Raw genomic sequence first — 13,776 nt, 5'->3', positions numbered from 1 at the left:
CTATGCTTTATCTGTTTGCCATCATTTCTTTTGAGAGGACAACAGTGTTGGAAACATTCTCATTTCCTTCTAGTGCAGTGGTGTAGCTAATAGAGCCACTGACTCCTCACAGTACCAGAGACCCTGATTCCAGGTACTTTCTGTGTGGAATTTGCCTGTTCTCTCTGTGACTGCTTGGGTTTCTACCAGGTGCTCCAGTTTCATAAGAACACAAGGTGCAGGCTATCTGGCCCATCTTGTCTGCTCCGCCATTCAATAAGATCATGACTGATCTGACTCAGATGCACTTTCCCGCCTTCTCCCCATAATTCCTCCACTCTGCAGGGATCTACCCATCAATGCCTTTAATAGTTCACCCCACATCCCAAGGATTTGCACTTTAATTAGCCACAGTAAATGTCCCTAGTGTGTGGGGGGGGAATAGAATCAGGAGGTGAAAGAAAAATGGGATTCATGTAGGAAGAGTCGATTGGCCTGTTTCACTGCTGTGTGTCTCTATGTTTATATCTCTGAAGCACTGGGAAATGCAATAGAACCACTGACAGAGGTCTGTGACTGCCAGAAGATAAAATAGAGAGTACAAATCCAAATATCAAAGAAACTGGCAACACGCGTAGAAAAAGCACCAATGAAGGTACCTACCTAGGTACAGAATATAAGACAATAGTACAGATTTATAAAACATTGGTTCAGCCACCACTGGAGAACTGTGTCCAAGTTCTGTTAAACACACTCAAGGAATGAGGTGATTTCACTGGAGAGGGTGCAGAGGAATTTCACCAGATTTTTGCCTGCAATGGAGACTTTCAGTTTTTGAGAGAAATTATATAGAGTTTGTCACTAGAAAATAGATGAGATTGAGGTGGGGGGAGGGGGTGGGGTGAGTGGGGTAGGTTCCTGTGAGACATAAGCAAATTAGATGGGGAGATTACATAGGTGTTTCCAATAAAAGAGCATAGTTTAAAGAAAGGGTAGAGATGATTTGAAGAAGTCAATGGGCATCACAGTCTCTGTGCCTTCAGCACTAACCCCCATAAAGTTAAATCTTTCATGAAAAAGGTTCATCATCTGTTATGCCAGAAGGAGTGAGCATGTATCCTTCACTGCATTAATCCCACCCCCCCCCCCCCCCCCACCATGACCACCACAAGCATCATGTGCTCATCTTCATTTTCATCACTGAAGCAATTGGACTAATGTTCATTTTCCACCTACGGGAAGCTGTGAGTCTTGCAGAGGCTGCTCACTCCAGTAATGTTAACTAGGCACCACCTTTTCCTAGTGTTGGGAGTGGCACCCACTTCAGAACCCAAAGCAGGCCTGAAGAATTACAAAGCCCGAGCTCTGAGATAGCTGCGACTCAAGTTGATCACTAATAAAATCCCATCAGCTGCAATCATGATCTCCACTCATCGTAGATGCAATTCTCATGAGTTGCATGACTGATGGGATGGGACGTCAATAGACCAAATGAGCACTCTCTCTCTCTTTTTGACTCTTTGATTCTTTCTTTGGTGCTCCTACACGCACAGTCTCCAATGGGATCACAACCATGAGCAGAACAATCGCTGAGTTGGAATGCTGACTTAGCCAGTTTTTGTTGACTCACTCTATCTCTGCCTTGGACAGATCTACCACCACCACCTGAGCCCCCCCCAACTGATGGAATTGTGGAGACACCTTACCTACTGCCCAATGGAATGGAGACCAATGGGACCTCACTTGACTATGATGGGAGCGCATCGTCTACAGAGAGAAGGCCGACAACCGATCAACGAACAGAGAGTGCACTTACTCACAACAGAGCAGCATCTTCACGACACAAAAATGGTGAGCAGAAGAACGACAGTGGACGACAGAGTATTGACCTTACACGTAACAAAGCTTTATTAATGTAGGATTCTCCTTGGACTTCAAGTTTGCTTTTCTTCATGTATTGAAATGAAAGCAATAATATCTACTAACCCATCCTATGAAGTTAGGATTTTCCCAAATTTCATAGATCTCACGTTGTCTCTTGGGAAGAGATACACAATTCCAAACAAAAAGCCCCAAGTTCAATAAGGAGAGGAAAAAAAAATCTAATCCCAGACTGGTCTAGAAGAGCACAATGAGTATGAGCTGTAGTATTGGGGCTGATCTTGTCTGTTACTGTCTCCATCTGCGCAGGACTTGTCTGATCCTCCGTTTCAGGTGCTATTTGATTGGTTGCTCTTTTATGTTTGCAGAACCTATCACACTGTCTCTAATCGCAGCAACCTGAAGGATTTCTCACCAGTTTGCAATCCCATTGAAGATTTCTCTTAAAAGAAAACATTGTCCTGATCTTCCTCAGGCCTCCAACATACAGTCTAATTAACTGGCTTTATTCCTAAGTCTGCTTGGAGTCTAAAGTTCTGAACTGGGGCACCAAGTTCTCAAACTACCATACAACCAGCCAGACTTTGAACTGTTGATGGCTATCCAATGATCTTGAATAGAAGTGGTGCATCTCTGGGATAGGAATATCTCTGAGATAGTTGTTGTAACCACTTTCTACCCATTGTGAACATCCATTGAAAGGAATACCCACCTATATGGTGGCCAGTCCCAACAATACCAGATGCAATAATTTTTCACTTGAAAAACTATTTGTCAATATGGATGGACATGTATGTTGGCCTTCAAGTCAAGTCAATTTCAGTACAGGAGTAAGAACACTTTGCCACAATTATATATAGCTTCAGTGTCACCATACCAAGAGCAATTTTAGTTCCTTGCTTAAGAAAGAATATACTTACCAAAGAGATTGCTCACCAGATTGATTATTTGGATGGTAGGACAGGTACAAGGGAAAACTTAGATCAACTAGGTTGGTATTGATATGAGGTTTGAAGAATAAGAAGAAATCTGATTGAAACCATAGGGTTAAACAGACTGGGGAGAATCCAGGGATAATCCTTCTCCTTGCTGGGGTTTCTAGAATGAGAATCAAAGTCTCAGTTTACATGGAAAGAGATGGAGACTAGGAAGAAGAGTAAGTTCTTCACGAGAAGTGTGAAAATTGTAAACTGAAATATATCAAGAAAGAAATAGATCATTTTCTAGACTTCCAAGGGTATGAGGAAAGGACGGAAATATGTTTTTTAAAATTTTATTTATCATTTGTATCAATACAAAGTATAAATTCACTAATATAGTAATTTAATAAACCATATAAAATGATACAATAAATTTTTAATTTTAACCTCCCCTCCCCTAAAAAAAGAAAAAGGAGGATGAAAAAGAGAAGGAAAGAACACTTACTTCTACATATATAATATTATTAACATGAATAATATTAATTGACTATCTTTTATAATTACTAACTGAGAGGGGTGGGCAAAGTGGAGGATGTGGATGGACTTTTATTTATAAAATCCATATATGGTTCCCAAATTTTAAAAGTTTTCAATTCAATTCCTTAAACTCTAAGTATTTTTTTCTAAAGGTATACAGTTTTGCATTTCAGTATGCCATCTGTCTATTTTTACCAAATTCTCATTTTTCCACGTTACCGCTATACATTTCTTTGCTGTCGCTATGGCTATATTTAAAAAATTTTCTTGCTATTTATCCAATTTCAATTTTATATCTTCTTCATATATATTCCCAAGTAAAAGAATTATTGGGTCTTTTTGTATCTTTATCTTCATAATTTGACCTAACAATGCACTCAAATCTTTCTAAAATTATTCGACTTTCACACAAGACCATACTGAATGTAAAAAGGTCCCTATTTCCTTATTACATCGAAAAGACTTATCTGGAATTGTCCTTTCAATTTATATGGAGTAATTATATTGAACCATTTGATATATAGCATTAACTGTATTTGTAACACTCTCTTGACACAATTTTGACCACATTTCCTCTTGAATTTGAATATTTAAATCTTTTTCCCATCATAATTTTGGTTTATATAATTGTTTTTCTTTTAGCTTCTTGTAATTTTATATACATATTAGTAATAAGTTTCTTTGTAATAAAATATTTCTTTATTTTTTATTTTTTTATTATCAAGGAATGATGTTATTGAGATCTTATTAAAGGGCCAAATGACTGACTCCTGCTCCTATTTAGAATATAAATATCACAGCACAGTACAGGCCCTTCAGCCCATGATGTTGTGCTGACCTATGTAAACCTACTCCACAACAATCTATTTTATTTGTTGTTATGCTTCAACTAAAGAAATCGATCAGTGTGATGGCAAACCAGTCTTATAAAGGTGGAAATAGGTGGTCCTTGATATGATGACTGAAACTAAACTCAGGATCAAATATGACATCAGATTGCCAGAGAAAATGGTGAGATCAATGGCTGGGGAGCCCGTGACATGGACTGAAGAACACTGATCTTCCCAATATTGAATGGAGGAAATTTCTGCCCATCCCACAAAAGCATTTTACAATTTAGAGAGATTGGAGTGATGGTAGACAGCTTGGACAGATGTCATCCATGGACCTGTGGTAACTGATGCCACTTTTTATTGCAAGAGCTAACCTATAGATCAGAAACTGGTGATATGCAAGGTGAGATCCTTGTTGGTGGTGGGGGGGGTCATCCAAGACAATGGGACAGGCAAGAGAAGGGAATCAAGATACATAATTCCCTGAAAATGGTGTCACAGGTGTTGCCAGGTGTTCAGGAATTGAGTTACAGGGAAAGATTAAACAGATTAGGACTCTATTCCTTGGAGCGTAGAAGAATGAGGGGAGGTTTGATAGAGGTTTACAAAACTATGAGAGGTATAGACAGAGTAAATATGAGTAAGCTCTTTCCGTTTAGGAGAGAAATACAAGAGGACATGCACTTAGGGTGAAAGGGGAAAGGTTTCGGGGGAACCTTTTTACTCAGAGAGTGGTGGGAATGTGGAATGAGTGAGTTGCCATCTGACGTGGTAAATACAGGCTCATTCTTAAGTTTTAAAAATAAACTGGATAGGAGAGGTCTGGTGGCTTATGGAATGGGTGCAGGTCAGTGGAATTAGTGGTATGATATTTTTGGCACAGACTAGAGGGACCGAATGGCCTGGTTTTTTGTGCTATAGTGTTCTGTGGTTTAATAGAGGCCTCTGTGTATAAGACCGAATGCTATGATTGCAAGTAGAGAAAATGTGTCGTGTTCAGGTCCATTCCCTCCACACAAGCTGCTCTAACTTGACCTCCCATGGACTGCACGTTACTAATTCAAATTCCCGAGGATCATGGGAACCTAGAACATTGAAAATTACAGCACAATGCAGGTCCTTTGGCCCATAATCTTGTGCTGACTGATATAAGCCTACTCAAAAATATAAAGACTCCCTACTTCATAACCCTCTTTTTTTTGCATCAGCGTGCCTGTCTTTTAATGCCCCTTTTATGCCAGCCAGCATCACCACTGCTGGCAATGCATGCCAGGCACACATTACTCTCTGTGTACATAAAAAAAAAAGTACCCTGGCTTCTCTCCTAAACGATCCTCCCCTCACTTTGTACAGATGTATTCTGATGTTTGCTACTCTCATCCCAGGAAAAAGATGTTAGCTGTCCACCCTATCTCTGCCTCTCATAATCTTGTAGACTCTATTAAGTCATCTCTCAACCTTTTTTGCTCCAAAAAGATAACTCCCGGCTCTGCTCACCTTGCCTCATAAGACACATTCTTCAATCCAGGCAACATCTTGGTAAATCTCCTCTGCACCCTCTCCATAGCTTCCACATCCTACATATAATGAGATGACCAGAACTGAATACTCCAAGTGTGGTTTAATCAGAGTTTTATAGAGCTGCAACATTACCTCTCAACACTTGAACACAATCCCCAGCATACCTTAAACTTTCCTAACTACTCTATCAACCTGTGCGGCAACCTTGAGAGATGTGTGGATTTAGACCTCAAGGTTAGTGCTTGCTGAGTTACTGATCACTGATCCTGAGAGCTAAGTCCATTTACACTTATTTTCAAAACCTGGGTACTGCTGGCAAGTCCAACATTGATTGCTCGCACTCTTTCCCTTGACTTGTGGCAGTATTTCTGGTAAACGTATGACCAACGTTCCATTGGTCAGGAAGTTCCAGGATTTAGAAGGCAGTTATTGTCAAAGGGCCAGGAATATATTTCTGAGATGCTACAGTGGTGTTCTTAGGTGGCCAGTATCCTTGAGGTGGGGATTGCTTGTTTGGCAGGTATGGATGGAGTAATCTTGGTGAGTAACTGCACTGCAGTTTGTTGGTAGTGTGTATTGTGATCACCATGAGTTTGTTTTGAATGAATCTTCATGGTGCTTTGATGAAATGCCAATCATCAGATTGGTTGGTTTTAAGCTTCTTGGGAGGTGCTGCACTCATCCATGCAAGTCCTGATTTCTACCTTGTAGATGATGGGGCATCAGGAGGTGAGTCACTCACCACGGATACCCAACTTCCGACCTGTACTTGCAGCCACTTGCCTGGTCTGGTTGAATTTCTCATCAATAGTGATTATCATCATATTGCTGGTGATGGCACTGCCATTGAAAATCAAGGGTAAGTACAGTACAGCTCCGATTATCCAAAATCAGATTCTCAGAAATCTTCATTTATCCAAAATTTTTTCGGAGCCGAACTGACCAGGGACTCAGGCTCCCAGCGGCAGCGGGGCCTCAGTGAGGAGGGGATGGTGATCAGCAGCGGCCAGCATTTTTTTTTTTGTTGAGAATTGAACACTATTTTAATTCCTAAAAAGCCTTGCCTTGTTGTTTGTTGTATTTTAAACACTGTTATGTGATTTGCTGTTGCTACTGGGCTGTTTTTAAACAATGACCAGTGCTACAGAAAAAAAACGTTTATCTGCCATAGCCCAGGCCTCGACCGTTTCACATAATTGGAGTTGTACTGTAGTTAGTCTCTCTCCGTTGGAGATGGTCATTGTCTGACACAAATATTACTTCCCATTGATCAGCTGAAGCCTGAATTTTGTCTAGGCCATGCTGTATGGAAGTATGGATTGCTTCATTTCCTGTGATTGTGATTGAAAATGGCAGTCCTTGACGAAGCAACTGGAGATGGTTATGTTTCGGACGGTGCTGAAAGGAACCTGCAGAGATGTCCAAGGGTTGAGACAATTGGATTCCATCATCCATAGCCACCTTCCCTTTATGGCGTGTGACTCAAACCATTTGATTGTTTCACCTTCGATGCGCATCGATTTCAGTTTTTCCAGAGCATCCTGATTCCAGGTTACTATCAAAAACAGTCATATCATCCCTTTGCTGGTATTCAGCTCATTGGACTTTGGACCAAGTCTATTTTGAAGTGTGGAGCGCAACAAAACTGGGTATCAATGAGCAGGTTATTGGTGAGTGTTTTCAGTGGTGCCTTCCCCCATGTTGGTGATAATTGAGAATAGACTGAAAAGATAGTAATTAACCACAGTGGATTTCTCCTGCTGTTTATAAAGAAAATTTTGCTGGCCAATTTTATATTTTGAAGCTTGCATGGTAACTGTACTGAAACAGCTTAGCTCCATGCATCTCTAAGAAGCACAGGTCATCAGTATTTTGGCTGCATTTTTTAACATGACATGAAGTGAATCAAATTGGCTGGAGACTGGCTTCTATGATTTTTAGGATCCTTGGGGGGAGGCCAAGATGAAGCATCCATTCAACACTTTTGGCCAAATGTTCTTGCAGTTGTTTTTTACCAAGCCCTACCGCCACTGGGAATGAGAGTGATTCTGTTACCTTCTCTCCCGATTAGCTGTTTAATTGTTCACCACCATTCACAGCCCACAGACTGATTTGCTGAGTTGTGCGATTACTGGGCTCTGTCCTCTGTCATTGAACATGGCCATCCAGAGAGCAACACATTATTGATGAAGAGATTGAAAACTTGGCTGAATGGTGCACCAACAACAACCTCGCACTCAAACCCATAGAGGTGTTTGTTAATGGGAAAACCAGAGGTGTATGATTCAGTAACCATTGGGGGATCAGAGGTGGAAAGGGTGAGCAAATTTAATTTTTTGGGAGTCACAATCTCGGAGAATCTTTCCAGGACCCAACACACCGATGGCATCGTGAAGAAAGCACGTCTGTGCCTCTACTTCCTTAGGAGTTTGCAGAGGTTTTAGTATAACACTAGAAACACTGCATATTTTTACAGATGCGTGGTGGAAAATGTTCTGACTGACTCCATCACGGACTGGTATGCAGACACCAATACTCTGGAGCATAAAGCCCTGTAAAAGGTAGTGGACACAGGCCAGGACATCAAAGTCAAAACCCTCCCCACCATCGAGAACATCTACAGGGAACGCTGCTGTCAGAGAGCAGCAGCAATCATCAAGGATCCACACTACCCAGCACACGCTCTGTTCTCACTGCTGCCATCAGGAAAGAGATATAGGTGCCACAAGACTCTCATCACCAGGTTCAGGAACAGCTGCTACCCCTCCACCATCAGACTCCTCAACAACAAACTCAATCAGGGACTCATTTAAGGACCCTTACTTTTGCACTTTATTGATTTTTTTCTGTACTGCACTGTCAGTTTGTTTACATTTTTTTATTTGTTTACATGTGTACATTGAGGTTTATTTTGCACTACCAATAAGCAGTAATTCTGCCATGCCTGCAGGAAAAAGAATTTTGGGGTTGTATGTAATGTCATATATATTCTCTGACAATAAATCTGAAATCGGAAAAAAAATTTGCACATCCTCTACTCAATTCCACTCCTTCACCTTCATCTCCAGCAAATGAGCACCTTGAGGTTTGGTGGAATCTTCTGATATGTGAGAGAGGATAATATTATTACTCCCCTCTCACTTATCGGGGCATCAGATCCCAGGATTGCCTTTCCACTCACTAGGACCCCATTTCCCATGCTCCCTTTAAAGTAACCTGGCTCACCAGACATTTTACTGTAATACTTTGTAACACCTGAAAAAAATGGATTGTAACTGCATTGGGGTGCGAATTTAAATAATACAGTCTAAAGACTGGCATCAGCAAAGTTCTGGTTGTGCCAAGTTATCAGAGTTTTACAATAAAGTAATTAAAATAGATCATTAGGGTCGATGCAGAGAAACTACTTCTACTATGACAAGAGGACTTGATCTTAAAATTAGAATCAAACCATGGCGGAGGCATAAAGGAAGCATCTTTTCACCACCCAGAGGATGGTAGAAATCTGAAATTCTCACCTCTAAAATGCTGTGGATGTAGATCATTCGGGTTTCAATAAGGATATCAGTACCACTCCATTCAATAAGGATATCAGTACCACTCCATTCAATAAGGATATCAGTACCACTCCATTCAATAAGGATATCAGTACCACTCCATTCAATAAGGATATCAGTACCACTCCATTCAATAAGGATATCAGTACCACTCCATTCAGTTGAGAAATCAGCTGTGTGGCGTGGCTGACTCTTGTAGCATGCCAGCCCCTGTTCCTGCACTCCCATATTTCAGGCATTACCCTACCCCCCGAAGCATACTGTTGGATGAAATGTTGCTAATGGTGGCCTTTGTGAATAAGCCTGGAGTTTTATTTATTGCTGGATAATTCTGCCCACTTGGCATCACTGGCCTCTTTGGAATTGATGATTTTGATCACACTGACAAGGGGAGACTGGCCCTATTAAAATTACTTATGGTGGAAGAAAAGCAATTGTTATAGTATTGAAAAATTCCCATTCTTTTGTCCATGATGGAAGTATAAATCGCAATGAAACAAAATCCTATTTAACAAGGTTGCAGTTCAGTAATTTCCTTTGCAATAATTTCCAAATACTTGGCACAGTGGATCAGAAATATTTACAGCAAATAAACTGGCTCAGCAGTAAATTTCAAAGGAAACCTTAAATTAGCTGCAAAGTGGGAAGTGTAGTAACCAATGGTGTGATATTACTTTGGACAAATAATCCCAGTGATAAAAGTTATATGCAAATGAAATTAATTACCGGTGTTTCAAGTACAAACAGACCAAGACAATGGGATATGAGGGACTTCCTAATCGGATGATCTAATACTTACTTTGTTAAATGAAATAGAGATAAATAAGCACTGCCTGAAACCAACTCTACATCTGTCATTTACTACTTCTGTGTCACAGACTGGGCATGTACTAGTTCAAGGTCAAGTTCAAGTTTATTACTGTACCTGTACAATTGTAAAGTACAATTGAATGAAACAACGTTCTTCGGTCCTCGGTGTAAAGACATCCAAACACATATATAGACATAGCACACATATTTATAAGTGATTTATATGCACTATATATTAAAAAAAAGTATTGGTAAATAAATAGTAGAGTCTCAGAGGGATTGTATGAGCAGTTCAACAATCATTCAGCGGTCTTCACTGCCTGAAGAAGAAACTGTTTCTCAGCCTGGTGGCTCTGGCTCTGATACTTCTGTATCTCTTTCCTGACAGGAGTAGCTGGAAGATGCTGTGTGCAGGGTGCTGGGGATCCTTAATGATGGTACGAGCCCTCTTCAGACAGTGATCCCGTCAATGGGGAGGTGAGGGAGGGGGATGGTCCTCTCTGATGCTCTTAGGGTCCTGTGGATTGACCTCCGATCCAAAGTTCTATAGCAACCATATCACACTGTGATGCAGCTGGCCAGGATGTTCTCAATCGAACTCCTGTAGAAAGTTGACAGGATGGTAGCCAGTAGCCTTGCCTACCTCAGTCTTCTCAGGAAGTACAGTCACTGATGCTACAAGTGAGATGTGTGTCCCAGATAGGTCACTACTTTAATGATAGACTCCAAAGAACTTGGTGTTCTCTATTCTCTCCACTTCAAAGTTATTGATGTGTAGTGGAGGGTGGCCCTCTTAAAAGTCCACAATCATGTTTGTCTTGTCCATATTGAGACTCAGGTTGTTATTCTCACACCATTTCACGAGATTTTTCACTTCTACTCTGTAATGCGACTCGTCGTTGTTGCCGATGAAGCCGACTACTGTCATTTCATCTGCAAACTTGATGATTCTGTTGGAGTTGGATCTGGCATTACATTCACGGGTTAGTAGTGTGAACAGGAGCGGCCTGAGCACACAATTCAAGTTCTCAGCATGACGGTGCTCAGTGTTCTGCTACCAACCCAGACAGACGGTGGACTTTCTGTTAAGAAGCCTAGGATCCAGTTACAGAGAGAGTTGTTGAATCCCAGAGATGGCAGCTTCTCTAATAGTTTCTAGGGAATGATCATATTAAATGGTGAGCTGAAGTCAATGAATAGCAGTGTGGCATATGAGGCATTTTCTCCAGATGGGTCTGGACGGAGTGGAGGGTCAAGGCTACAGCACTATCAGTGGAACGGTTCCATCTGAAGGTGAATTGAAATGGGTCTGGGAGGTGTGCTTTGATGTGTTCCATCACCAGTCATTCGAAGCATTACATAATTGTGGAGGTCACTGCCATGGGCCGGTAGTCATTGAGGCCTATTACTGTCATCCTCTTTTGTACTTGGCTGATGGTGCCTGTCTTGAGATGTTGAAGATGATGTCTGTAAGGACTTCAGTCAGTTGGTCTGCAAAATCCCTTTATTACTTGATTAGGTACTGTATGTTGTCAAGTCCAGCTGCCTTGTGTGGGTTCACCCTGAATCGAGTGTTCTTCACCTTGGCCAAGGTTGTGCATGGGACCCAATCATCAGGGAGAGATGAAGATTTCTTCGGTGCCACCTTGTTCTTCTATTTTACTCGCCATTCTAGTACACTGCACAATATGTTTCAACATCTTCTGTCAACTGTTTTGTGAGCATTGTATGGCTTTCTGGAGCTGATAGAATGGGAGACCATCATTAACATCAGTGTTGATAGAGTCAACTCTTTGCTTAGTTGAGAGAGTTACCAACATCAGTTTGGTAATGAGGCATGGTGAGAGACAGAACCATTGGGTGCTGACTGGGCTGGGTTATATTGCCAAGCCTTTCAGTGTGATGGTGCTGGATTGTATCAATAGAGATACAGTCAATGACACATGATGCATGCTGGGAGAACTTAATGAAGTCTGCAGAAGAACAAGATGGATTGATATCAGCAAAAATCAAACAAAAAGGATGCTAAAAATCTGAAATAAATACAAAACCTGCTAGAATTGTCTTTCTAAATGAAGTATTGAAACAAACCCTTTGACCCAATTTTACATGGTGACCATTATCTCAGCTCGTGAAATTTGAAGTCATATTCTAGAAACTACCTGTCCCATGATCACAACGTATTGTCAGTCTTTACTAGGTTGCAGACTGTTTTGACTTGTGAGAGATGCCAGATGGGAATGATTGTTTATTAATGGTTTTAGGCTGCTGAATTACCTCTTTATTTTCTTGAATTACTCTTGCAGAAGATGACCTAATACCGTACAGTAAGCCCACCTTCCTGCAACGGGGTCAGATGTCAAACAATTGCTCCACAACAGGAAGCTCATCATCCAGAGGTTCAACTGGGTCACGGGGTCATGTAACAGGGCGAAGCAAAGGATCTGGAGTAGACCGGAGTGAGGTAGGAGGCAATAAGCTGGAGATCTGTTCCCTTGTGCTACCAAACACCAGATGGAATGTGTCAATAAACTGTTGGTGTACCCCATTCCCAGTGTTAATGTACAGTACAACTCCAATTATCCAAAATGGTTAGGGCTGGGCCCCTTTCAAATAAACTTTTTTTTCAGAGAACCGGTCATTTATAAAAAACAACAACCCAGTAGAAACAGAAAATCACTTGTAAGAGTGTTTAAACAACAACAAACAACAAGGTAAGGCTTTTTAAGCATTAAAATAATGTTTAATTCTTACCAAAAAAAATTGCTGGCCACCGCCGATCACCAACAGCTGCCCATTGAGGCCTCATTCGTGCCAGGAGCCTGAGAGCCCCTCTCCTTCCCAGAAGTCCGAGGTCCGCTGCTGTCCCCACCGGGAGACCAAGGCCCGCTGCTGCCCCTGCCAGAAGCCTGATATCCCTGGCCAGTTCAGTTCCAAGAAAAAATATGGATAAATGAGGATTTTGGAAAATCCGATTTTGGATAATCAGACTTGTACTGTATTATTCTCTTAGGAATGTCATCACCATTCACCATTTAACAATCTAAGCAGTTAACCCATTTACTCTTGTTCCAGCTAACTTGATGTGCACAGAGGACCTCCAGTAACTCCATGAGATGTTCAATGGCATTAGGTAGTGTTTTAAGAATCAACATTTTAGTTTATTTGCAATGCATCCTCTCCCATTTGAGTTATTTCTTAGGTAAACATAAAATCTGCACTGAGAGTTCGTCAAACACTAAGATTTCCATTAAAAAAATATGGCCCTGAAATTCCACAGGAATTGTAACTCGTAAATGATTGAGAAATGCTGTAAATGACCATTGTCAGGCATGTATGGAATTCAAGTTGCAGCTATGGAAAACTTTGGTTATGCCACACTTGGAGTATCGTGTGTAGTTCTGGTCACCCAATTTTCTAGAAAGATGCGGAAGCTTTGACGAGAATACAGAATGTTGCTGGTTGGATTAGAGATAAAAAGAGAGCTGAACAACATCAGTTGTTTCTCTGAGCGTCGAAGGCTGAGAGAGACCTAATAAAAGCTCTAAAGTATCGATAGGGTAGTCAGTCAGAGGCTTTATCCCAGAGTAAAATTGTCACACACTAGAGGGCATGCATTTAAGGGGAGGAGATGTGGGAGCCATTTTTGTATGGGCTACCTAGTGCAGATACATTAGTGGGATTCATAAGGCTTCTAGATCAACATGCAGGGAATAGAGGGACATGAATCGTGTGCAA

The 13,776-nt window shown here is 41.2% G+C and overlaps 1 protein-coding gene across 9 annotated transcripts in view; it reads left to right on the top strand.

Annotated features, from left to right (window-relative positions):
• robo3 (roundabout, axon guidance receptor, homolog 3 (Drosophila)) overlaps nt 1–13,776 on the top strand; it is a 361,322-nt gene that overhangs the window by 333,693 nt on the left and 13,853 nt on the right. For 6 of the 9 annotated variants that reach the window (XM_069894503.1, XM_069894506.1, XM_069894502.1 and 3 more), the window contains 2 exons: nt 1,630–1,830; nt 12,345–12,502. In XM_069894503.1, the coding sequence (XP_069750604.1) occupies nt 1,630–1,830; nt 12,345–12,502 (359 nt within the window). Of the gene's footprint in view, nt 1–1,629; nt 1,831–12,344; nt 12,503–13,113; nt 13,172–13,776 lie in introns of all 9 variants that reach the window. The other 3 variants (XM_069894505.1, XM_069894504.1, XM_069894507.1) reach the window with 2 other exon arrangements.

Source organism: Narcine bancroftii, chromosome 8 (genome assembly GCF_036971445.1).
Source record: "Narcine bancroftii isolate sNarBan1 chromosome 8, sNarBan1.hap1, whole genome shotgun sequence".
In the NCBI taxonomy this organism is placed as follows: domain Eukaryota; kingdom Metazoa; phylum Chordata; class Chondrichthyes; order Torpediniformes; family Narcinidae; genus Narcine; species Narcine bancroftii.
This window is presented reverse-complemented; position numbering and strand designations above follow the sequence as displayed.